At 43.6% G+C, this 25819-nt stretch overlaps 1 protein-coding gene across 1 annotated transcript in view; it reads right to left on the reverse strand.

The window, feature by feature from the left end:
- The window catches only part of LOC138657566 (killer cell lectin-like receptor subfamily G member 1), a 179703-nt gene that overhangs the window by 760 nt on the left and 153124 nt on the right, over positions 1 to 25819 (reverse strand). Inside the window, exon 8 of the mRNA XM_069745329.1 lies at positions 17442 to 17545. Within this exon, the coding sequence (XP_069601430.1) occupies positions 17442 to 17545 (104 nt within the window). The remainder of the gene's footprint in view (positions 1 to 17441; positions 17546 to 25819) is intronic.

Consider the following 25819-nt stretch of genomic DNA (forward strand, 5'->3'; position numbering starts at 1 on the left):
CTGCAGACCCACTGACTAAATCATGCAGCTTAGCATAGCACAGTTTACCACAGCAGAGCTTAGCACAACACAGTTTAGCACAGCATAGCTGAGCTTAGCACAGCAGAGGTTATGGCAGCAGAACTTAGCACAGTAGAGTTTTACACATGATCCCATATATAGGTGAAGACAGTGATTGACACATTATGGGGGGCTCATTATGGTGAGCATTTCATGGAATCTAAGCTGTAGCTGTCACCATTTGGGTAGCACAGTGCTGTGCTAATTAATTTTATCCAGAATGTAGAGGAAATGGAAGACTTTACTCCAGCTAAAAAGTCACAGTGTCCTGGAGAATCTCAGATATAGAGAAGACTTCTCAGAATAGCCTGAAAACCTCCGTGATGGCCAACATACTCGCTCCATTCTTCCCTCCGTCTTCAGCTGCTGTTTTGGACTCCATGATTCCTTCACATTATTATTTCTGTTTCACCTATTGACCCTTTTTATTGTATTAATTGGAAGAGTACAGAGACGAATCGTTCCCACTGCATCAGAGATGATTCTGTTCCTTTATTCATCATAAAAGCAACATACGGGCGCGAGCCGCCTTTATCAAGTATAAACAAAATGGCGGATGAAGCTAAGTTACAGGCAGAACATTAGGTGTAATTGCCTTTGTCACAGTATCAGGCATTGGTGCTTAGTGTATGGGTGTATCCAACTAGGGGTTAATTGCTCCTCCTACACCAGCTGTGTATATACCCGATGCTTTGGTGGGAAATCATGTGTTCACGGGTCACTACATCCAGGTCATGTGTCCCTATTACATCATGGTTTTTACACATTTTCCACATTGCTCACTATTGTAGGTGGATACTTTCTTGGACCACTCGTCATTTTGTCTTATTTGGGGTTGTCCCTTTACTTGAGCTGGTGGTGCGCACCATGCGGCCCGTGGTCTTTATGCCTCCTGCACGTGATCGACAGCTGTGACTTGTTCACCACCCTCACGCATGCGTGGTGACGCTTGATGACTGTGGCCACATTTGCTGGAATTGGCGGGTGTGGCGCGCACGTGCAATTGGAGCCACCTTATTGGTTCATATGGACAGTGTGACCGGTCACCTGACCGGCTGCTGTGGAAACAAAAAGGTCCTTTTGGTCACCACAACTGCATTCCCCTTGAGAAATTCATGAAATGCACGTCAAGGTCCTGCCATCCGGTTCATTGCCAGCCTCAGTCTCCTTTATCTTTGGTAAGCAATGCCCTCCATCATTTTATCTGTACTGCCACTTGACTATATATATTATTAGACTTATGGGTGGTGTATAAGACACTTTCCTTGACCACAATTCTTGTATGTACTATGAATATTCACGTGCTTACTTTTTATCTGTAAGCTGGCATTGTTTGTCTGTCTTTGATGCTCATTATTCATTTTTCTGACTTTTTACTAATATTTATACAATAAAAAAAATTTCAATTCACTCCATATCCTCCTATATTCTTGATTTATTTTGTTAGGTTGCAGCAGCATTATTATAAGGCAATAATCCGTGACTGGATGCCTGTCATACACTATACCTACTGCAACACCTCACCATAGACAAAGTGCAGATAAGAGGGGTATTATTACAAAACAGAATCTATTTGAATTTGCCCTGATTAGATTAGCAGCATCAAGGACTGTTATCACCAGAAAGGCTGCCTTACTTTGTACTGGCTAATGGGCACACTGCAGTGAGGGTGATATAACTACTCCCACTCAGGCGGGAACAATAATTATCAATGCCGTCCGTTGCTACAAAACCTAACAAACGCACAGGACAAATACGCTGCCACCAGATCCAATTTCTTAATTAATAACAGGTCCGGAACCAACCCAGATTAGTAGCGTAATTGACTTCAGAGGACGTGATAGTACGTTATAGAGCAAGGAGAAACGAAGCTATTAATTTTATATTAAATCAACCAGTTATGATCCTAATTGTATCATTGTGTCACACTAACTATACCAAATCCAAAAAACAAAGTCTCTAATTGCCGTGTTATTTCTGATGTCATGTGAATAATCCGCTCTGCTACGTTGGAGGTTTTTTCCGGTTTATTATTTTTATTTTTATCATGTAAATTATTAATAAATATTACTGTATTGATTACTATAGTGCACTGTGTATAAAGTCTTTTTGCGTTCCACGGCAATTAGAGACTTGGTTTTTGGATTTGGTATAGTAATTTTATATATTTTACTCTGAAAAGGTAGGCAGTGTTTACAGAAGTATAAAAAGGTATTATAAGAGTAGACAAGTAGCTTATGTACAGTACAGTTTCAAATAAAATGGGATTAAAGTTGAAAAAAACACTTGCATTTCGTTCATATAATTTCATCTCATGGCTGACCATGTGCTGTGGGGGATGGGCAAACATATCCAGATGCAATACAGATCTATCTCGCAGCCAGGCCTACGACAAGTGACTAGTGAAGACCGAGCTCTCACTCAATTATCTCCTTGCCCAAAACCAAGGCACTCCCTCTGTGGTGACCTCACTCAGAGGCTGAATATTCCCCTTTCTTAGAGTTATGACAAGCTATTTCTATGCATAACTTGTATGAACCTCGTAGAAGAACGACACAATGATCATGATGCTCACCATGTCGGGTGTTTGTTTAAGAATAAACACGATGTAGGTATATGACCTGCTTATGGAGAAATCTATTCCTTGCCTTTCATTGGCTTAGATCCTAGTGATTTGAGTGAGATTTAGATTTCTTGGTGGACATTCGGAATATGTAACCCTTATCTCACTATCCCTGATCGGTGCCAGTATAGATATGTTATCAAGATCAAGAGTCCCATGCAGTTTGGGAAATGGCTGTACCAGTTTTAGCTAGTATCAGGCGGGAGGGGGGGATGAGGGGTTTTGGGAGAGGACTGGCTTTCACAGCACAGAGCCATAAAAATTCCTCCGTGGAGCTGGCACGCTGGTCTCACATTACAACTATATAGCAGGCGGATGGAGTTGCCTGCAGGCTAAGAGAGAAGAACTTTCTAGGCAGAGTGAAGAGGGGGGGTTTGAAAAGCCAACAGCGTGTGTCTGAAAAGCCATGGACCTTTTAGGTATATACTCAAAACATGGCATATTCATATTAGCGTGACAGCAGCCAACCAGCTCCTGTTCCTCCTCCTCCTCATTATCACCCAGTCCACATTGAGAAGAAGAGATGAGGCTGGGCTGTGTAGCATCACCCTGTCAAGTTTATTGCTTCATCTCAAGTAGCTCCAGCTGCAAAGCCTCCTCTTTATTTGTGAGCAGCAAGCGTTTCAGTAAACAGAGAAGGGGGAGGGTTTGGCTGATTATGGCATCATTGCCACTCACCATCTTGGTCAAGCCCTCAGTTATGGAGAACCGCACAGATGTCAGACATCCATACCCACTCATCAGCTTGTATGTGCGGAGGCTGACCAGAATACCGACGGTATTGTTGTAGCTGGTATTTAACTACTGCCCTTTGCTGCTCACAATGCCTTGTAACGTTGAGTTCTAACATGTGACAGCGCACAGTAGGTGAGCTGGAAGTTGCAAACGCTGCTACAGCACTGCCAAAGCAACAGCAGCTGAAAATGAAAATGAGCACACATGTGATGTACTTTCACACTAAAAACATCAGGTAGAAGCGTGCTAGGGTGATCGGACCATATCGGGTGTCGGCCATTCTCAGCCCAGGGGATTTCCAGCTGGAGTTACACCCTGTAATGCACATACACAACTCATTCCACAGGTCGACGCCCTGGAGATTTGTGTCGCCTCAAGAGCCTACATTATCATCACCTACATTGGGCTGCGTTCCCGTAAACCTGAGGGTCAGGTAACTGCAGAGGTGAACTCTGGTGGATCGAGGCATCCTCACCATGTGTCTTTTTATGGTGAGGTCCTGTGTTGAGGGTCCAGAGGCCCTCATTGAAAGGGGGTACTGTTACGATCCATTTTTTAATTTGTGGCAGCTCTGATTCCACTCAGTTTAAAACTTTTTTCGTTTTGGACCATCGGGAGTTAATGTCAGTTTCTTTCCCCCACTGGCAATCTGATGTTCCTGCAGTGCTGCTGGGTCAGCTGATGCAGGTGGTGACCACTCCCACGATCCTTTAAAAGGTCACCTGATGCATCAGTTGACTGTTCGTGATACAGTTGCTTTCTGGAGACCAGCCTGGCAGGAGCAGCGATCTGGTGTCAGCCACGTCTGGTGATTGGAGTCCACATCCACATCAGTCGGAAGCTGAAAACTCTGCAGCACTACATCAGGGAAGTGGCAACAGGCTTTGCTGAAGCTAATTTGTCTAAGAGACAAACCACACACCCCGGAAGAGTTATTGAAAATAATAACAGGCCAGGCAGGTCTGTGGCTCTCCCCGCTGAATCTAAAAACAGGCGTGGTCGAGCGTGATAATGGCTGTAACCTGGTGGCAGCTTTGAAGCTTGGCAAGCTCACACATGTACCATTTTTGGCCTACGAGCTAAACTTGGAGGTTCAGCGGTTTCTGAAAATCTACCCAGGGCTTCCGGTCAAGATACACCCCGTCTGCACCCACTATTACTGCCGCTGCTCTGGCGGTGCTGCAGCAGCTCATGCAAGTGCCATCACACTATCTGTTGTGCAACATGACCACGCACTGGAACTTAACCCTGCAGATGCTGGCAAGGCTTTGTGAGCAGCAGAGGCCAGTTGTCAAATACCAGCTCCACCACACCAGTCTGTATTCTGGGCAGCCTCTGCACATAATTGAAGAGTGGGCATGGATGTCTGACATTTGTGTGGTTCTCCAAGACTTTGAGGACTCCACAAAGATTGTGAGTGGCTATGACGCCATAATAAGCATCCCACAACAATCCCACTTCTGTGCCTACTTAAACAGTAGCTGCTCACAATTAAAGCTGAAGCTTTGCGTGCGGTCCAGGTGGAGATGGAAGAACACATAAGACAGGGAGATACTAAACAGTCCAGCTTTATGACATCTGCTGAGAGTGAATTGGGTAACAATGAGGAGGTAGGGGCTGAGGAGGAGGAACAGTAGCTAGCTGCTAATGTCACAGAGGATATTACAGACTCAGGCTTAGTCCTGTCTCTCTTACGTGGATTAGCTGAAGAGATGGAGGAGGAGATGGAGAGTAGTAATCATGCTGGCAGGGAAGTATTGGCTGTAGGGATCTTGGCACATATGGTCGACTTTATGTTCCGCTGTCTTTCCATTACCCTCGCGCTACATTCATATTGGTCAAAAAGCGTGCTGGTTATTCATCCAGCTAGACCCACGCTGCAAGGAGAACTTTGCATATCTCCTTCCTGAGGCAGAGATGTCTACTAAAATGGTGCTATACCAGAAGGCCATTGTGGAAAATATGTTGAAAAATTTCCAATCAGTCAATGCTGGCTGCAGGGGGAAATCTTCCTTGCCCAACCAAGGAGGAGAGGCGAGAGAGACACAGACACACAGCAGGTACAGCAGAGGCAGAGGTACACTGTCAAAGGCCTGGGCAACTTTCATGATACCCTCCCAGAGTCCAAGCCCTGATGACCGGGTATTTTTGACAAGTAGGGAAAAGTTTTAAAAGATGGTCAAGCAATTCCTGGCTGACAAAACTTTCAACTATTGGGTCTCAAAGCTGGACATCTGGCATGAGCTGTCCCTCTGTGCCTTGAAAGTGTTGTGCTGCCCTGCCACTAGCATCTTGTCTGAGCTTTTCTTAGTTCTGCCGGGGGTATCATAACAAACAGGTGCTTTCGCCTGTCAACAGAAAATGCTGACAGGCTCACTCTTGTGAAAATGATCCAAGCCTGGGTTAGCCATGACTTTTCCACACCACCAGATGACAACAGCACAAAAAGTATTCTATTAATCTTCAATATTTTAATGAGGTCCTCCAGTTTTGCCTTTAAGGATCTATGTATGATCCTCATAATTTTGTACTGGCTTTGCACTTTGTGAAAAGCCTTTATGAGTATAGGAGTACATTAACTACAATTTCAAAATATTTGAATAAGGCCTGCGATGTGTTGACTTCAAGGGTTTATGAATGACTGTACTACCTTCCTTATCATTTTCTACCAGAGTGCAAAGCCTCTATGAGTGTAGAAGTGCCACAAAAACACTTTCTCCATTTTTTATGAGGTAATCTATTTGGTGCCTTCAAGGGTGTACAGATAATTTATAATTTTTTTTCTGAGTGTTTTTCCTTTATGAGTGTAGGTGTACCTCATGAAAACTTTCTTAATATTTGAATGAGGCTCTACAGTTGGTGCCTTCAAGGGTGTATGGATGGCCCTGCTTGTAGTTTTTTGGCAGGCTTTGCACTTAGTATCTAGGACTACCACTACTAATTTGAACAGAATATGTTTGAGGCCCTCCTTTATGTCTAATTACAGGGTGAATCTGAGTTCCTCTTCGATCTAATGTTTTGTTTGTCATTTATTGCTTCCTTCTTAAATTACATTGAAGTTTCCATTTTGTAATAAAAAATAATTTAAAAAATCAATTTTGGTTTACTTAAATTTTAATTGTTTTAATCCATTTTAAATTTTGCCTTACATTTATTTATTAATATACAATATTTTGACTCTTCAAGGCAGTATGAATCTCTAAATCCTTAGCCATCAATCCCTTAGATTGAGTATGATTGTTGTACTCACATGCCATACGTCCTCAGATAGTTCCAACTCGGCCACACTGACTTGTATGTAATAAGAGTCCAGGAGAAACAGAGTTGATTTTCTCTGAAATCTCGTATTAAGGTAGGATGCAGCAGGTGTAAAGCGTAATCCCAAACAGAGAAGTACACATTTACATCCAAAAATGGCTACAGATAACTGAATAATGAGGAAGAAGGGAGGAGCAAGGGCTAACATCATCAACTACCTGCTGTCCCATTCATGGGACACAACATAAAATCTATTATACAGGAGAGAATGTGTCTCAACAGTTTTTTTCATGTCAACTCCAATTTATTATTAATTTTGAATGTTTTATTGTTAGTCTTTAAAGTGTGACTGCATTGTTGTCCGCAGCGATCGGGGAGTCAGAGATGCTTGCAGGGCTCTTCCTTATGCTGTTCTGCTCCTATAAAGCACTTTTCCATCCATTTCAGCATTTTCACTGCCCCTAAAGCCTGTTTGTAGGGTCTGCCAGAAAAATGCCCGGATTCTCCATTGAAGCCCATTATACTCGTTACTCGTAACGAGCATTCGAGCATTTTAGTAATTACTGTAATCCATATGATACACCGCAGAAAACACAGATAATGCCTAATTTGTAATCCCATGTTTTCCTACATTTACAGTACAGGTAAATCTTTATTTTTACCTCAAAGTATGTTACAGACCATAAGACCACGTTCACATGCTCAGTATTTGGTCACTATTTGACATCAGTATTTGTTGCCAAAACCAGGAGAGTGTTGTGAATTCTGTGGCAGAGCTCCCTCCTGTGGTCACAAGTGGTACTGCGGCTTCTGAGTTTCCTTCCTCAGGTGATGTGGTGAAGTCGTTAGGTGCTGCTCTATTTAACTCCACCTAGTGCTTTGATCCTGGCCTCCAGTCAATGTTCTAGTATTGGTCTTGCTTCCTCCTGGATCGTTCCTGTGGCCTGTCTTCCTGCATAAGCTAAGTTTTGCTTGTGTTATTTTTGTTTGCTATTTTTTCTGTCCAGCTTGCTTTATTGGTTTTTCTTGCTTGCTGGAAGCTCTGGGACGCAGAGGGAGCACCTCCGTACCGTTAGTCGGTGCGGAGGGTCTTTTTGCCCCCTCTGCGTGGTTGTTTGTAGGGTTTTGTGTTGACCGCAAAGCAATCTTTTCTATCCTCGGTCTGTTCAGTAAGTTGGGCCTCACTTTGCTACATCTATTTCATCTCTGCGTTTGTATTTTCATCTCAACTCACAGTCATTATATGTGGGGGGCTGCCTTTTCCTTTGGGGTATTTCTCTGAGGCAAGGTAGGCTTATTTTTCCTTCTTAGGCCTAGCTAGTTTCTCAGGCTGTGCCAAGTTGCATAGGGAGCGTTAGGCGCAATCCACGGCTGCCTCTAGTGTGGTTGGATAGGATTAGGGATTGCGGTCAGCAGAGTTCCCACGTCTCAGAGCTCGTCCTATGTCTTTTGGTTATTGTCAGGTCACTTTGTGTGCTCTGAACTTCAAGGTCCATTGTGGTTCTGAATTACCTATTCATAACAGTACTGGAGGCCCAAAGTACTAATGCTTCTCAATAGAGGGAAAAAAGAAGTTCTGAGACCATTCTTTTTTCTTTGCACTGTGTTTTGCCTTTTTTTTCCCCTAGACATTTGGGTGGTTCAGGACACAGGTGTAGTGATGGACATTAAAGGTCTGTCTTCTTGTGTGGATAATCTCACTGCAAGAGTACAAAAAATTCAAGACATTATGGTTCAGAAATCTATGTTAGAACCTAGAATTCCTATTCCTGATTTGTTTTCTGGAGATAGAACTAAGTTTCTGAATTTCAAAAATAATTGCAAACTGTTTCTGGCTTTGAAACCTCGCTCCTCTGGTGACCCAGTTCAACAGGTTAGGATTATTATTTCTTTATTACGTGGCGACCCTCAAGACTGGGCATTTTCCCTTGGGCCAGGAGATCCTGCATTATGTAATATTGATGCGTTTTTCCTGGCGCTCGGATTGCTGTACGATGAACCTAATTCGGTGGATCAGGCAGAGAAAAATTTGCTGGCTCTGTGTCAGGGTCAGGATGAGATAGAGATTTATTGTCAGAAGTTTAGAAAGTGGTCTGTGCTCACTCAATGGAATGAAGGTGCGCTGGCAGCTATTTTCAGAAAGGGTCTCTCTGAAGCCCTTAAGGATGTCATGGTGGGATTTCCTATGCCTGCTGGTCTGAATGAGTCTATGCCTTTTGCCACTCAGATCGGTCGACGTTTGCGATATGAGCCTATGCAGTGCGATAGGACTTTGACCAGAGTTGAACGGCAAGAACACAGACGTCTGAATGGGCTGTGTTTCTACTGTGGTGATTCCACTCATGCTATCTCCGATTGTCCTAAGCGCACTAAGCGGTTCGCTAGGTCTGCCACCATTGGTACGGTACAGTCAAAATTTCTTTTGTCCGTTACTTTGATCTGCTCTTTGTCATCTTATTCTGTCATGGCATTTGTGGATTCAGGCGCTGCCCTGAATTTGATGGACTTGGAGTATGCTAGGCGTTGTGGGTTTTTCTTGGAGCCCTTGCAGTGTCCTATTCCATTGAGAGGAATTGATGCTACGCCTTTGGCCAAGAATAAGCCTCAGTACTGGACCCAGCTGACCATGTGCATGGCTCCTGCACATCAGGAGGATATTCGCTTTCTGGTGTTGCATAATCTGCATGATCTGGTCGTGTTGGGGTTGCCATGGCTACAAGTCCATAACCCAGTATTAGATTGGAAATCAATGTCTGTGTCCAGCTGGGGTTGTCAGGGGGTACATGGTGATGTTCCATTTCTGTCTATCTCATCATCCACCCCTTCTGAGGTCCCAGAGTTCTTGTCTGATTACCGGGATGTATTTGATGAGCCCAAGTCCAATGCCCTACCTCCGCATAGGGATTGTGATTGTGCTATCGATTTGATTCCTGGTAGTAAGTTTCCTAAAGGTCGACTGTTTAATTTATCTGTGCCTGAGCACGCCGCTATGCGGAGTTACGTGAAGGAGTCCTTGGAGAAGGGTCATATTCGCCCGTCATCGTCGCCATTGGGAGCGGGGTTCTTTTTTGTGGCCAAGAAGGATGGTTCGCTGAGACCTTGTATAGATTACCGCCTTCTAAATAAAATCACGGTCAAATTTCAGTACCCCTTGCCGCTATTATCTGATTTGCTTGCTTGGATCAAGGGGGCTAGTTGGTTCACCAAGATAGATCTTCGTTGTGCGTATAATCTTGTGCGTATTAAGCGGGGTGATGAATGGAAAACTGCATTTAATACGCCCGAGGGCCATTTTGAGTACCTAGTTATGCCATTCGGACTTGCCAATGCTCCATCGGTGTTTCAGTCCTTTATGCATGACATCTTCCGAGAGTACCTGGATAAATTCCTGAGTGTATACTTGGATGATATTTTGGTCTTCTCGGATGATTGGGAGTCTCATGTGAAGCAGGTCAGAATGGTGTTCCAGGTCCTGCGTGCTAATTCTTTGTTTGTGAAGGGATCAAAGTGTCTCTTTGGTGTTCAGAAGGTTTCATTTTTGGGGTTCATTTTTTCCCCTTCTACTATCGAGATGGACCCTGTTAAGGTCCAGGCCATCTATGATTGGAATCAGCCGACATCTCTGAAGAGTCTGCAAAAGTTCCTGGGCTTTGCTAATTTTTATCGTCGTTTCATCTGTAATTTTTCTAGTATTGCTAAACCATTGACCGATTTGACCAAGAAGGGTGCTGATGTGGTCAATTGGTCTTCTGCTGCTGTGGAAGCTTTTCAAGAGTTAAAGCGTTGTTTTTCTTCTGCCCCTGTGTTGTGTCAACCAGATGTTTTGCTTCCGTTCCAGGTTGAGGTTGATGCTTCTGAAATTGGAGCGGGGGCTGTTTTGTCGCAAAGAGGTTCTGATTGCTCGGTGATGAAATCATGCGCCTTCTTTTCCAGGAAGTTTTCACCTGCTGAGCGAAATTATGATGTTGGCAATCGAGAGTTGCTGGCCATGAAGTGGGCATTCGAGGAGTGGCGTCATTGGCTTGAAGGAGCTAAGCATCGCGTGGTGGTCTTGACTGATCACAAGAATTTAACTTATCTCGAGTCTGCCAAACGGTTGAATCCTAGACAGGCTCGTTGGTCGCTGTTTTTCTCCCGTTTTGACTTTGTGGTTTCGTACCTTCCGGGCTCTAAAAATGTGAAGGTGGATGCCCTGTCTAGGAGTTTTTTGCCCGACTCTCCGGGTTTGTCTGAGCCGGCGGGTATTCTCAAAGAGGGAGTAATTTTGTCTGCCATCTCCCCTGATTTGCGGCGGGTGCTGCAAAAATTTCAGGCTAATAAACCTGATCGTTGCCCAGCGGAGAAACTGTTTGTCCCTGATAGGTGGACGAATAAAGTTATCTCTGAGGTTCATTGTTCGGTGTTGGCTGGTCATCCTGGAATCTTTGGTACCAGAGAGTTAGTGGCTAGATCCTTTTGGTGGCCATCTCTGTCGCGGGATGTGCGTTCTTTTGTGCAGTCCTGTGGGATTTGTGCTCGGGCTAAGCCCTGCTGTTCTCGTGCCAGTGGGTTGCTTTTGCCCTTGCCGGTCCCGAAGAGGCTTGGACACATATCTCTATGGATTTTATTTCGGATCTCCCCGTTTCTCAAAAAATGTCGGTCATTTGGGTGGTTTGTGATCGCTTCTCTAAGATGGTCCATTTGGTACCCTTGTCTAAATTGCCTTCCTCCTCTGATTTGGTGCCATTGTTCTTCCAGCATGTGGTTCGTTTACATGGCATTCCAGAGAACATCGTTTTTGACAGAGGTTCCCAGTTTGTTTCGAGGTTTTGGCGAGCCTTTTGTGCTAAGATGGGCATTGATTTGTCTTTTTCCTCGGCTTTCCATCCTCAGACAAATAGCCAGACCGAACGAACCAATCAGACTTTGGAAACATATCTGAGATGCTTTGTTTCTGCTGATCAGGATGATTGGGTGTCCTTCTTGCCTTTGGCGGAGTTCGCCCTTAATAATCGGGCCAGCTCGGCTACCTTGGTTTCCCCGTTTTTCTGCAATTCTGGGTTCCATCCTTGTTTCTCTTCAGGGCAGGTTGAGTCTTCGGACTGTCCTGGTGTGGATACTGTGGTGGACAGGTTACAGCAGATTTGGACTCATGTAGTGGACAATTTGACCTTGTCCCAGGAGAAGGCTCAACGTTTCGCTAATCGCAGACGCTGTGTGGGTCCCCGACTTCGTGTTGGGGATTTGGTTTGGTTGTCATCTCCTCATATTCCTATGAAGGTTTCCTCTCCTAAGTTTAAGCCTCGTTTCATTGGTCCGTATAGGATTTCTGAGGTTCTTAATCCTGTGTCTTTTCGTTTGACCCTTCCAGATTCTTTTTCCATCCATAACGTATTCCATAGGTCATTGTTGCGGAGATACGTGGCACCTATGGTTCCATCTGTTGATCCTCCTGCCCCGGTTTTGGTGGAGGGGGAGTTGGAGTATATTGTAGAGAAGATTTTGGATTCTCGTGTTTCGAGACGGAAACTCCAGTATCTGGTTAAGTGGAAGGGTTATGGTCAGGAAGATAATTCCTGGGTCTTTGCCTCTGATGTTCATGCTGCCGATCTTGTTCATGCCTTTCATATGGCTCATCCTGGTCGGCCTGGGGGCTCTGGTGAGGGTTCGGTGACCCCTCCTCAAGGGGGGGGGGTACTGTTGTGAATTCTGTGGCAGAGCTCCCTCCTGTGGTCACAAGTGGTACTGCGGCTTCTGAGTTTCCTTCCTCAGGTGATGTGGTGAAGTCGTTAGGTGCTGCTCTATTTAACTCCACCTAGTGCTTTGCTCCTGGCCTCCAGTCAATGTTCTAGTATTGGTCTTGCTTCCTCCTGGATCGTTCCTGTGGCCTGTCTTCCTGCATAAGCTAAGTTTTGCTTGTGTTATTTTTGTTTGCTATTTTTTCTGTCCAGCTTGCTTTATTGGTTTTTCTTGCTTGCTGGAAGCTCTGGGACGCAGAGGGAGCACCTCCGTACCGTTAGTCGGTGCGGAAGGTCTTTTTGCCCCCTCTGCGTGGTTGTTTGTAGGGTTTTGTGTTGACCGCAACGCAATCTTGTCTATCCTCGGTCTGTTCAGTAAGTTGAGCCTCACTTTGCTAAATCTATTTCATCTCTGCGTTTGTATTTTCATCTCAACTCACAGTCATTATATGTGGGGGGCTGCCTTTTCCTTTGGGGTATTTCTCTGAGGCAAGGTAGGCTTATTTTTCCTTCTTAGGCCTAGCTAGTTTCTCAGGCTGTGCCGAGTTGCATAGGGAGCGTTAGGCGCAATCCACGGCTGCCTCTAGTGTGGTTGGATAGGATTAGGAATTGCGGTCAGCAGAGTTCCCAAGTCTCAGAGCTCGTCCTATGTCTTTTGGTTATTGTCAGGTCACTTTGTGTGCTCTGAACTTCAAGGTCCATTGTGGTTCTGAATTACCTATTCATAACAGGAGAGGAACAATCAGAGGAAAAGTCTAATAGAAACTCGTCACCACGTCTGTATTTATCACCCACTCCTGGTTACATATACTGAACGTGTGAACATGACCTTATGCTGCACTGATATATACACTGATCCAAAAAAATAAAGGGAACACTAAATTCCCACATCCTAGATATCACTGAATGAAATATTCCAGTTGCAAGTCTTTATTTATTACATAGTGGAATTCGTTGAGATCAATAAAATATAAAAATGATCAATGTAAATCAGAATTAATATCCCATGTAGGTCTGGATGTAGAATGATACTTGAAATCAAAGTGGAAAATAAAATTACAGGTTGTTCCAACATCAGTGGCAATACCTCAAGACAAGGAAATGATGCTCAGTAGTGTGTGTGGCCTCCATGTGCCTGTATAACCTCCCTACAACTCTTGCGTATGTGTAAGGATTTGGAATGTACATCTGTTCCTGTCTGCTGTTGCCCTCAGTTCAGTTACTTTTGCCCTTACCTAAGATGGAGTCACTGGCCTCACGGGGGCCATCTTGCTTCCAGTCAAACTTTCCCTGTTCCTGTCTGTGGTGTATATAAGGGAGCTCTGTATATTACTCATTGCTTGAGTATCTTGTTCCTGGACTTGTGATCAAGCTGGAAGAACTGCTATCTTGCTGGTTCTTTGTTACCTTGGGATACCCCGTCTGTCTCCGGATCTACATCTCTTCATCGTAAGACTTGTTTCCTTGGATCTGCTCTGCACTCCTCTCTGCTGCTGGACTGTTCCCTGCTAGGAGGCCTGGCCTGGTCTCCAGGTCTCTGGACCTGACATACTTGGACTTCCACGGTCTGTACACGTGCTTACTGCTTATCCAGCTCTGTCTGCTACTAACTTGCTGTGTCATAGCTGTTTACCTGCATACCATCATAAATATTCTTGAACTCTTAACCTGTAGTCTCTCGGCCTCTTTTCTGACCCATGATACTGATCTCCACTGCACTTAGCACTAAGTTTATAACAATATGCTACTGATGAGGCAGCGGATGGTCTCCTGAGGGATCTGATCCCAGACCTGGATTAAAGCATCAATCAACTCCTGGACAGTCTGTGGTGCAACGTGGCATTAGTAGGTGGAACAAGACATGATGTCCCAGATGTGCTAGAATGGATTTAGGTATGAGGAATGGTCAGGCCAATCCATAGCATCAATGCAGTTATCATGCAGGAACTGCTGACAAACTTCAGCCACATGACCCCTCACATTGCCATGCATCATAAGGAACGCAGGGCCCAGTGCACCAGCATATGGTCTCACAATGGGTCTGAGGATCTCATCCCAGTACCTAATGGCAGTCAGGGTATCTCTGGTGAGAAAACGAAAAGATGATCCAGCTTCCAAATAAAATATAAAAGTTTAATCCAACATATTAAAATAAGGAGACAACTCCTGGGACGGCATCATACACATAGTAAGGCGAGCGACGCGTTTCGACCAAGCGGTCTTTAAGTTGTTTCCTTATTTTAATATGTTGGATTAAACTTTTATATTTTATTTGGAAGCTGGATCATCTTTTCATTTTCTTGGATATTCTTCACGTCACGTCAGGACGGAGATCCGTCCTTCTGCATTTCCTCGGTGTGCTGGCTCCTTGCCTTTTGTCCATATCTCTGGTGAGCACATGGAGGGCTGTGCTGTCCTCCAAAGAAATGCCACCCCACACCATTCCAGACCCACTGCCAAAGCACTAATGCTGGAGGATGTTGCAGGCAGCAGAACGTTCTCCATGGCATCCCCAGACTCTGTCATGTCTGCCACATGTTCTCAGTGTGAACCTGCTCTTCTCTGTGAAGAGCACAGGGTGTCAATGTCGAATCTGCCAATTTTGGTGTGCTTTGGCAAATGCCAATCTCCTTGCACGGTGTTGGGCTGTAAGCACAACATCCACTTCTGGATGTTGGGCCCTCATAACACCATCATGGAGTCTGTTTCTGACCATTTGATTAGACACATGGATGTTAGAGGCCTGCTGGAGGACACTTTGCAGGGCTTTGGCACTGCTCCTCCTGTTCCTCTTTGCACAAAGGCTGAGGTATTGGTCCTGCTGCTGGGTTTTGCCCTCCTATGGCCCCCTCCTCGTTTCCTGGGTTACTGGCCTGTGTCCTGGTGTCTGCTCCATGCTCTGGACACTACACTGACAAACACAGCTAACCTTGTTGCTACAGCTTGCATTGGTGTGCCATCCTGGATGAGCTGCACTACCTGAGTAACTTCTGTGGGTTGTAAAAACCACCTCATGCTTCTGTACTGTACCTCTAGGGTGGAGCAATGACAAAATGCAAAAGCCAAAAAGGATGAGAACAGAGAAATGGTCTGTGGTCACCCCCTGCAGAACCGCTCCTTTGTAGGGTTTGTCTTGCTAATTGCCGATCATTTCTGCCTGTTGTCTGATCCATTTGCCCAACAACAGGAACTGATTCACAATCGGTGTTGCTTCATAACTGGACAGGATGATTTCGCAGAAGTGATTGACTTGGAGTTACATTGTGTATGTGTTCCCTTTATTTTGTTGAGCAGTGTATAATCCTACATACGAGGGCCTCAATGTGCCGCTGCTGTATAAAGGCACAAATATTATGCATAGAGAGATAAAAGCTACCACAAAGTAACAGTCAGCATTTGATATAGCTTAAGTTTTATGCGGCTCCATAATGCAGAAAAACATGACAATGTGGACCTTGGAGTAAAGAAAGCTTTTAGAGGATGCAAGAAAAATGTGTAGGAAATAAAGTCTCCAGGTGACATGGTGATTTCTTAGAAGATACCGAATTTTCATTCAGGAGTTGAAAGAATATACAGAAAATCCTCCAAAGACGTCTTCAGCCTCCACCTTGATCAATTATCAGGACTATAAAGTTATGAGAGTGGTGGGGCGGAATAGCAATACTCTAGATGAAAATGGCTGCTCCGCTCACAACCTGGAGAACCAGGAGCCATGAGACAATGTGCTATGGAGGGACCAGTAGTGGTCTATATAGATAACACTGGCCCAGTATATCCACTGTACACCAATATACACACGGAGTATCATACAGCAGTCACACATAGTGGGAGACAACAGCCATCTTTAGGACCATGTGGTCATTACTGAGGGGCCAGGAGACATGACACATTGTGCTATGGAGGGACCAGTAGTGGTCTCTATAGATAACACTGGTCCAGTATATCCACTGTACACCAGTATACACTACTGGGAGTATCTGTTATGATGCGGTGGTTTAGGAGCAACATGTAACGAGCTCTGAAGGAAGTGGTAACTGTACTGACCGCAGTCCCTAAGCTCAACACAACACTAGAAGTAGCCGTGGGATGCTCCTAACTCTCCCTAGGCACCTCGTCACAGCCTAAGAGCTAACTACCCCTAAAGATAGAAGCAGGAAAACTAACTTGCCTCAGAGAAAATCCCCAAAGGATAGATTAGCCCCCCACAAATAATGACTGTGAGTGGAGAGGGAAAAGACATACACAGAATGAAACCAGGATGAGCACAGGAGGCCAGTCTAGCTTGATAGATAGGACAGGATGGAATACTGTGCGGTCAGTATAAAACACTACAAAAATCCACGCAGAGTTAACAAAAAATCTCCACACCTGACTAAAGGTGTGGAGGGTAAATCTGCTTCCCAGAGCTTCCAGCAAGACAGAATTAATTCATACTGATAACGCTGGACAAACATAGAAAGCACAGAACGGATAAGTCCACAATCTGTGAACAGAAAAGAGCAAGCAAGAACTTAGCTTTGCTGAACTGGTCAGGATAACAGGGAAATCCAAAGAGATGTGAATCCAACCAGGAACCATTTACAAGTGGCACTGGCTGAAGGACAGAGCCAGGCATAAATAGCCGAGCAGAAAAGACGATCAGTGGAAGCAGCTGCAGACAGCTAACTCCAAGGAGCAGCCATACCACTTGAAACCACAAGAGGGAGCCCAAGAGCAGAACTCACAAAAGTGCCACTTACAACCACCGGAGGGAGCCCAAGAGCGGAATTCACAACAGTATCATACAGCAGTCACACACGGTGGGGGCAGCAGCCATCTTTAGGACCATGTGGTCATTACTGAGGGGCCAGGAGACACAACACATTGTGCTATGGAGGGATCAGTAGTGGTCTCTATAGATAACACTGGTCCAGTATATCCACTGTACACCAGTATACACTACTGGGAGTATCATACAGCAGTCACACATGGTGGGGGCAGCAGCCATCTTTAGGACCATGTGATCATTACGGAGGGACCATGATCTACATTGGACACGTGCCACTTACTCGATGCTCTCATCGTCCCATTTTCCCGTCCATGCTCCATTGTGTTCAGTGCCACGACTCATTAGCCCAATCCAGAATTCCTGTTTTGTGGTCTTCACCAGCTTCTGTATAATACGATAGTGAGGAGACCGGTGTTATATAGGGCTATACTTATATAGTGTACACATAGTCTGCAGCGCTGTACAATAAGACCCAGCATACACTGATGGCTACAACCAGATACAATGTTAACTATATGTCGTATTTTAGAGGCACCACCTATTTATCAGAGGGGGATCAATTGCTGCCCATCAATTATAGCATAAGGACAGAAAAGAAAAAAGAGACATGTAGACAACATATAAATATATATATATATATACTCCACCTGCCCCTGATGAGGCCGCATTGTTGGCGGCGATACGAGTGGGGCAATATTCCTATGTGTCATCTCTCATGGCTTTCTAATATGATTTCCTTTTGAAAAATACATTGGTCATGCCGGTCTAGTAAATTTATCTGGAAATTACATGAAATGAGTATAGTTCTTTTTGCTGAATAACATACAGGGGCTTCTCACAAAATTAGAATATCATTAAAAAGTGAATTTATTTCAGTTCTTCAATACAAAAAGTATATTCTATAGTTATTATACACAGTGATCTATTTCACGTGTTTTTCTGTTAATGTTGATGATTATGGCTTACAGGTAATGAAAACACAAAAGTCATTATCTCAGTAAATTAGAATACTTTATAACACCAGCATGAAAAATGATTGTAAAATCTGAAATGTCTGTTCAGTAAATGCACTCAATACTTGGTCGCGGCTCCTTTTGCATCAATGTGGCGTGGCATGGAGGTCGATCAGCCTGTGGTACTGCTGGGGGGTTATGGAAGCCCAGGTTGCTTTGATAGCAGCCTTCAGCTCGTCTGCATTGTTGGGTCTGGTGTCTCATCTTCCTCTTGACAATACTCCATAGATTCTCTATGGGGTTAATGTCAGGCGAGTTTGCTGCCAATCAAGCCCAGTGATACTGTTGTTTTTACACCAGGTATTGGTACTTTTGGCAGTGTGGACAGGGGCCAAGTCCTGCTGGAGAATGACATTTCCATCTCCAGAAAGCTTGTCAGAAGGGAGAAGCATGAAGTGCTCTAAAATGTCCTGGTAGACGGCTGCGCTGACTTTGGTCTTGATAAAACACAGTGGACCTACACCAGCAGATGACATGGCTCCCAAACCATCACTGATTGTGGAGACTTCACATTAGACCTCCAGCAGCTTGGATTGTGGCCTCTCCACTCTTCCTCCAGACTCTGGGACCCTGATTTCCAAATTAAATGCAAAACTTACTTTCATCTGAAAACAACACCTTGGAGCACTGCCAACAGTCCGGTTCTTTTTCTCCTTGGCCCAGGTAAGACGCTTCTGACCTTGTCTATTGGTCATGAGTGGCCGGACACAAGGAATGTGACACTTGTAGTCCATGTCCTGGATACGTCTGTGTGTGGTGAAACAATGACTCCAGCAGCAGTCCTCTCCTTGTCAATCTCCCCCACATTATTGAATGATTTTTTCTTAACAATCCTTTCCTTTGGTTATCCCGGTTGCTTGTGCACCTTTTTCTACCACACTTTTTCCTTCCACTCCACTTTCCATTAATATTCTTGGATCCAGCACTGTGTGAAGAGCTGCCTTCTTTAGTAATGATCTTTTGTGGCTTCCCCTCCTTGTGGAGTGTGTCAGTGACGCCTTCTGGACATCTGTCAGGTCAGCAGTCTTCCCCATGATTGTGGAGCTACTGAAACAGACTAAGGACCTTTATAAACATTTAGGAGCCTTTACAGGTGTTTATTGTTAATTATTCTAATTTACTGAGATAATGACTTTTGGGTTTTCATTGGCTGTAAGCCATAATCATCAACATTAACAGAAATAAACATGTGAAATAGATCACTCTGTGTGTAATGACTCTACACTTCAAATTTTTGTCATTTATTAAAGTTTTTAGCATGCAATCATACAAAGTGTTTATAACAATAATCTCACAAGTAGTCTAAGCTAGATTAGAACACCTCTACATAGGAAGAAAGGTTACCATAGTGCAAAATATCTAATTACTTCTATAAGAACAGTGGAATTGCCAAAATTCCACGTGCGTTCTAATATGTTAATTTCCTGCCATCCCCATGTGTTCTTTCTTTAGCAGCACGCAGGGTATCCTTCAGCATCGATAACAGCTTTGCATCTGCTTGGCATTGATTCCACAAGACTTCTCAGGTTCTCTGTGGTTATAACCTGGCCCCAGGAACTGATAACAGCTGCAATCACTGCCTGTTTGTTGCTCGGTCGGTTAGTAGAAACCAATCGCTTTAATCCTGACCACAGATTTTCGATAGGGTTCAGATCAGGACTAGTTCCTGGCCATGAGAGCACAGAAATTTTGTTTCTTTTCAAACCATTTTAGGCGTTGCCTTGCAGTGTGACATGGTGCTCCATCCTGTTGAAAAATAATTTCGGCTTGTTCCTCGCCAAGGTCACGAATTAATGGGATGAGCTTTGGTTCAAGGACATGATGAATATATTTTGGAGCATTTACAGTTCCCTCAAGGACCTGTATTCTCCCAATTCCATGCCAGGACATACAGCCCCGTATCATAACACTCTCAGGATGTTCCCTTGTAGCCGTCATACACTCTGGAAGACAGACTTCCTTTGGCCTTCTCCGAACAGAACGCACTCCGTCACTACCAAAAATTTACATTCTCGTTTCATCGCTCCAGATTACGTTCTTCCAATCTTCAGTTGTCCAGCTAAGATGTTCTTTGATCCAGGAAATTCTCTTACTTCTCTGTTTAAGATTTGGGAATGGCTTTTTCCTTGGTGTTTGTGCTTTCAGACCGGCATCAAGTAACTGGCGACGTACTCTTCTCTCCGACACCGAAACTTCTCCATCGTGCAAGAACTGGTTGAGTTCCTTGGCTGATGCTCTTCTGTTTTGCAAGGCTAACCTATCAATCCTTCTGTCTGTTTTTGGAGTTGTTGCCTTTTTCCTTCCTCTTCCACACTTAGTTTTGATGCTGAAACTATCAGCAAATCGTGAGCACAGCTTTTGCCCTCCAGAAGCAGTGACTCCACCACCAATCTTTCCAGCAATTTCTCTGAAACTGTATCCCTCCTTCCTCAAAACAATAGCCATAGGTCTCTTTTTAGAAGACCAATCAAACCTCTTTGTGGCTGGCATTAATAAAATCTAAAAAAACACAATCATTAAGGAGTTTGTGAGCTTAAAATAGACATGAATAATCAGTTATAACAATTTTATTTAAATATTAATAAAATACAAGAAATGCAAATTCTCAATAGTTTGTAAATAAATTAAAGCCTGTAGGACCTACAGTCATGGCCAAAATATTTGAGAATGACACCAAAATTATATTTTCACATGATCTGCTGCCCTCTGGTTTTTATTAGTGTTTGTCTGATGTTTATATCACATACAGAAATATAATTGCAATCATATTATGAGTACCAATAGGTTATACTGACAGTTAGAATGAGTTAATGCAGCAAGTCAATATTTGCAGTGTTGACCCTTCTTCTTCAAGACCTCTGCAATTCTCCCTGGCATGCTCTCAATCAACTTCTGGACCAAATCCTGACTGATAGCAGTCCATTCTTGCATAATCAATGCTTGCATTTAGCCAGAATTTGTTGGTTTTTGCTTGTCCACCCGTCTCTTGATGATTGACCACAAGTTCTCAATGGGATTAAGATCTGGGGAGTTTCCAGGCCATGGACCCAAAATCTCTATGTTTTACATAGTAACATAGTAACATAGTTAGTAAGGCCGAAAAAAGACATTTGTCCATCCAGTTCAGCCTATACTCCATCATAATAAATCCCCAGATCTACGTCCTTCTACAGAACCTAATAATTGTATGATACAGTATTGTTCTGCTCCAGGAAGACATCCAGGCCTCTCTTGAACCCCTCGACTGAGTTCGCCATCACCACCTCCTCAGGCAAGCAATTCCAGATTCTCACTGCCCTAACAGTAAAGAATCCTCTTCTATGTTGGTGGAAAAACCTTCTCTCCTCCAGACGCAAAGAATGCCCCCTTGTACCCGTCACCTTCCTTGGTATAAACAGATCCTCAGCGAGATATTTGTATTGTCCCCTTATATACTTATACATGGTTATTAGATCGCCCCTCAGTCGTCTTTTTTGTAGACTAAATAATCCTAATTTCGCTAATCTATCTGGGTATTGTAGTTCTCCCATCCCCTTTATTAATTTTGTTGCCCTCCTTTGTACTCTCTCTAGTTCCATTATATCCTTCCTGAGCACCGGTGCCCAAAACTGGACACAGTACTCCATGTGCGGTCTAACTAGGGATTTGTACAGAGGCAGTATAATGCTCTCATCATGTGTATCCAGACCTCTTTTAATGCACCCCATGATCCTGTTTGCCTTGGCAGCTGCTGCCTGGCACTGGCTGCTCCAGGTAAGTTTATCATTAACTAGGATCCCCAAGTCCTTCTCCCTGTCAGATTTACCCAGTGGTTTCCCGTTCAGTGTGTAATGGTGATATTGATTCCCTCTTCCCATGTGTATAACCTTACATTTATCATTGTTAAACCTCATCTGCCACCTTTCAGCCCAAGTTTCCAACTTATCCAGATCCATCTGTAGCAGAATACTATCTTCTCTTGTATTAACTGCTTTACATAGTTTTGTATCATCTGCAAATATCGATATTTTACTGTGTAAACCTTCTACCAGATCATTAATGAATATGTTGAAGAGAACAGGTCCCAATACTGACCCCTGCGGTACCCCACTGGTCACAGCGACCCAGTTAGAGACTATACCATTTATAACCACCCTCTGCTTTCTATCACTAAGCCAGTTACTAACCCATTTACACACATTTTCCCCCAGACCAAGCATTCTCATTTTGTGTACCAACCTCTTGTGCGGCACGGTATCAAACGCTTTGGAAAAATCGAGATATACCACGTCCAATGACTCACCGTGGTCCAGCCTATAGCTTACCTCTTCATAAAAACTGATTAGATTGGTTTGACAGGAGCGATTTCTCATAAACCCATGCTGATATGGAGTTAAACAGTTATTCTCATTGAGATAATCCAGAATAACGTCCCTCAGAAACCCTTCAAATATTTTACCAACAATAGAGGTTAGACTTACTGGCCTATAATTTCCAGGTTCACTTTTAGAGCCCTTTTTGAATATTGGCACCACATTTGCTATGCGCCAATCCTGCGGAACAGACCCTGTCGCTATAGAGTCACTAAAAATAAGAAATAATGGTTTATCTATTACATTACTTAGTTCTCTTAGTACTCGTGGGTGTATGCCATCCGGACCCGGAGATTTATCTATTTTAATCTTATTTAGCCGGTTTCGCACCTCTTCTTGGGTTAGATTGGTGACCCTTAATATAGGGTTTTCATTGTTTCTTGGGATTTCACCTAGCATTTCATTTTCCACCGTGAATACCGTGGAGAAGAAGGTGTTTAATATGTTCGCTTTTTCCTCGTCATCTACAACCATTCTTTCCTCACTATTTTTTAAGGGGCCTACATTTTCAGTTTTTATTCTTTTACTATTGATATAGTTGAAGAACAGTTTGGGATTAGTTTTACTCTCCTTAGCAATGTGCTTCTCTGTTTCCTTTTTGGCAGCTTTAATTAGTTTTTTAGATAAAGTATTTTTCTCCCTATAGTTTTTTAGAGCTTCAATGGTGCCATCCTGCTTTAGTAGTGCAAATGCTTTCTTTTTACTGTTAATTGCCTGTCTTACTTCTTTGTTTAGCCACATTGGGTTTTTCCTATTTCTAGTCCTTTTATTCCCACAAGGTATAAACCGCTTACACTGCCTATTTAGGATGTTCTTAAACATTTCCCATTTATTATCTGTATTCTTATTTCTGAGGATATTGTCCCAGTCTACCAGATTAAGGGCATCTATAAGCTGGTCAAACTTTGCCTTCCTAAAGTTCAGTGTTTTTGTGACTCCCTGACAAGTCCCCCTAGTGAAAGACAGGTGAAACTGTACAATATTGTGGTCGCTATTTCCTAGATGCCCGACCACCTGCAGATTTGTTATTCTGTCAGGTCTATTAGATAGTATTAGGTCTAAAAGTGCTGCTCCTCTGGTTGGATTCTGCACCAATTGTGAAAGATAATTTTTCTTGGTTATTAGCAGAAACCTGTTGCCTTTATGGGTTTCACAGGTTTCTGTTTCCCAGTTAATATCCGGGTAGTTAAAGTCCCCCATAACCAGGACCTCATTATGGGTTGCAGCTTCATCTATCTGCTTTAGAAGTAGACTTTCCATGGTTTCTGTTATATTTGGGGGTTTGTAACAGACCCCAATGAGAATTTTGTTACCATTTTTCCCTCCATGAATTTCGACCCATATGGACTCGACATCCTCATTTCCTTCGCTAATATCCTCCCTTAAAGTGGACTTTAGACAAGACTTTACATAGAGACAAACCCCTCCTCCTCTCCGATTTTTACGATCCTTTCTAAACAGACTGTAACCCTGTAAGTTAACTGCCCAGTCATAGCTTTCATCTAACCATGTCTCGGTTATTCCCACTATGTCAAAGTTACCTGTAGATATTTCTGCTTCTAGTTCTTCCATCTTGTTTGTCAGGCTTCTGGCGTTTGCAAGCATGCAGTTTAGACGATTTTGTTTTGTTCCAATCTCCTCGCTGTGGATTGTTTTAGAAATGTTCTTACCTCCCTTCTGAGTATGTTTTCCTGGATCTTCTTTGTTCAAGTCTAATGTTTTTCTTCCCGTCCCCTCTTCTTCTAGTTTAACGCCTTCCTGATGAGTGTAGCGAGTCTTCTGTTTTGTTCCATGAGCCATTTAGTTATCACCTTTGCTTTATGGCAAGATGATCCATCATGCTGGAAAAGGCATTGTTGGGCGCCAAACTGCTCTTGGACGGTTGGGAGAAGTTGCTCTTGGAGGACATTCTGGTACCATTCTTTATTCATGGCTGTGTTTTTAGGCCGATTCCCTTGGCTGAGAAGCAACCCCACACATGAATGGTTTCAGGATGCTTTACAGTTGGCATGAGACAAGACTGGTGGTATCGCTCACCTCTTCTTCTCCGAATAAGCTGTTTTCCAGATGTCCCAAACAATCGAAAAGGGGATTCATCAGAGAAAATGACTTTGCCCCAGTCCTCAGCAGTCCACTCCCTGTACCTTTTGCAGAATATCAGTCGGTCCCTGATGTTTTTTCTGGAGAGAAGTGGCTTCTTTGCTGCCCTCCTTGAAACCAGGCCTTGCTTAAAGAGTCTCCGCCTCACAGTGCTTGCAGAAGCCTCACACCAGCCTGCTGCCATTCCTGAGCAAGCTCGGCACTGCTGGTAGTCCAATCCCGCAGCTGAAACAGTTTTAAGATACGGTCCTGGCGCTTGCTGGTCTTTCTTGGGCGCCCTGGAGCCTTTTTGACAACAATGGAAGCTCTCTCCTTGAAGTTCTTGATGATGCGATAGATTGTTGACTGAGGTGCAATCTTTGTAGCTGCAATACTCTTCCCTGTAAGGCCATTTTTGTGCAGTGCAATGATGGCTGCACATTTTTCTTTAGAGATAACCATGGTTAACTGAAGAGAAACAATGATACCAAGCACCAGCCTCCTTTTAAAGTGTCCAGTGATGTCATTCTTACTTAATCATGACTGATTGATCGCCAGCCCTGTCCTCATCAACACCCACACCTGTGTTAATGGATCAATCACTAAAACGATGTTAGCTGCTCCTTTTAAGGCAGGACTGCAGTGATGTTGAAATGGGTTTTGGGGGTTAAAGTTCATTTTCTGGGCAAATATTGACTTTGCAAGTACAGTAATTGCTGTTAAGCTGATCACTCTGACATTCAGGAGTATATGCAAATTGCCATTAGAAAAAATAAAGCAGTAGACTTTGGAACAATTAATATTTGTCTCATTCTCAAAAGTTTTGTCCATGACTGTATACTGAAAGGATCAAGTGATGACTGTAGCTTTAAAAAATTATAAATATAATTACGTAATCAAGCAAGCAAGATGGCCGAAAGTTCCAGAAGCCTCCAAAATCATTAAACACGTCAAGTGTATCCAAACTTTTGGCCACTAGTGTATATAATGTAGGAGTTTTACTTTTTGTATTTGAAGAACTGAAATAAATTCACTTTTTGATGATATTCTAATTTTGTGAGAAGCTCCTGTATGTGTGATGATACTCGTACACTACACTTTTTATGGTGAAATGATGACATTTTCCAGTACTATTGATGGGTCTATCCCACGTATATATAACATACGTTCTACCAGAGAAGGTCATGTACTGAGATCATTGTATACTGTATCTG

The sequence above is a fragment of the Ranitomeya imitator genome, chromosome 1, assembly GCF_032444005.1.
Source record: "Ranitomeya imitator isolate aRanImi1 chromosome 1, aRanImi1.pri, whole genome shotgun sequence".
NCBI classification, from domain to species: Eukaryota; Metazoa; Chordata; class Amphibia; order Anura; family Dendrobatidae; genus Ranitomeya; species Ranitomeya imitator.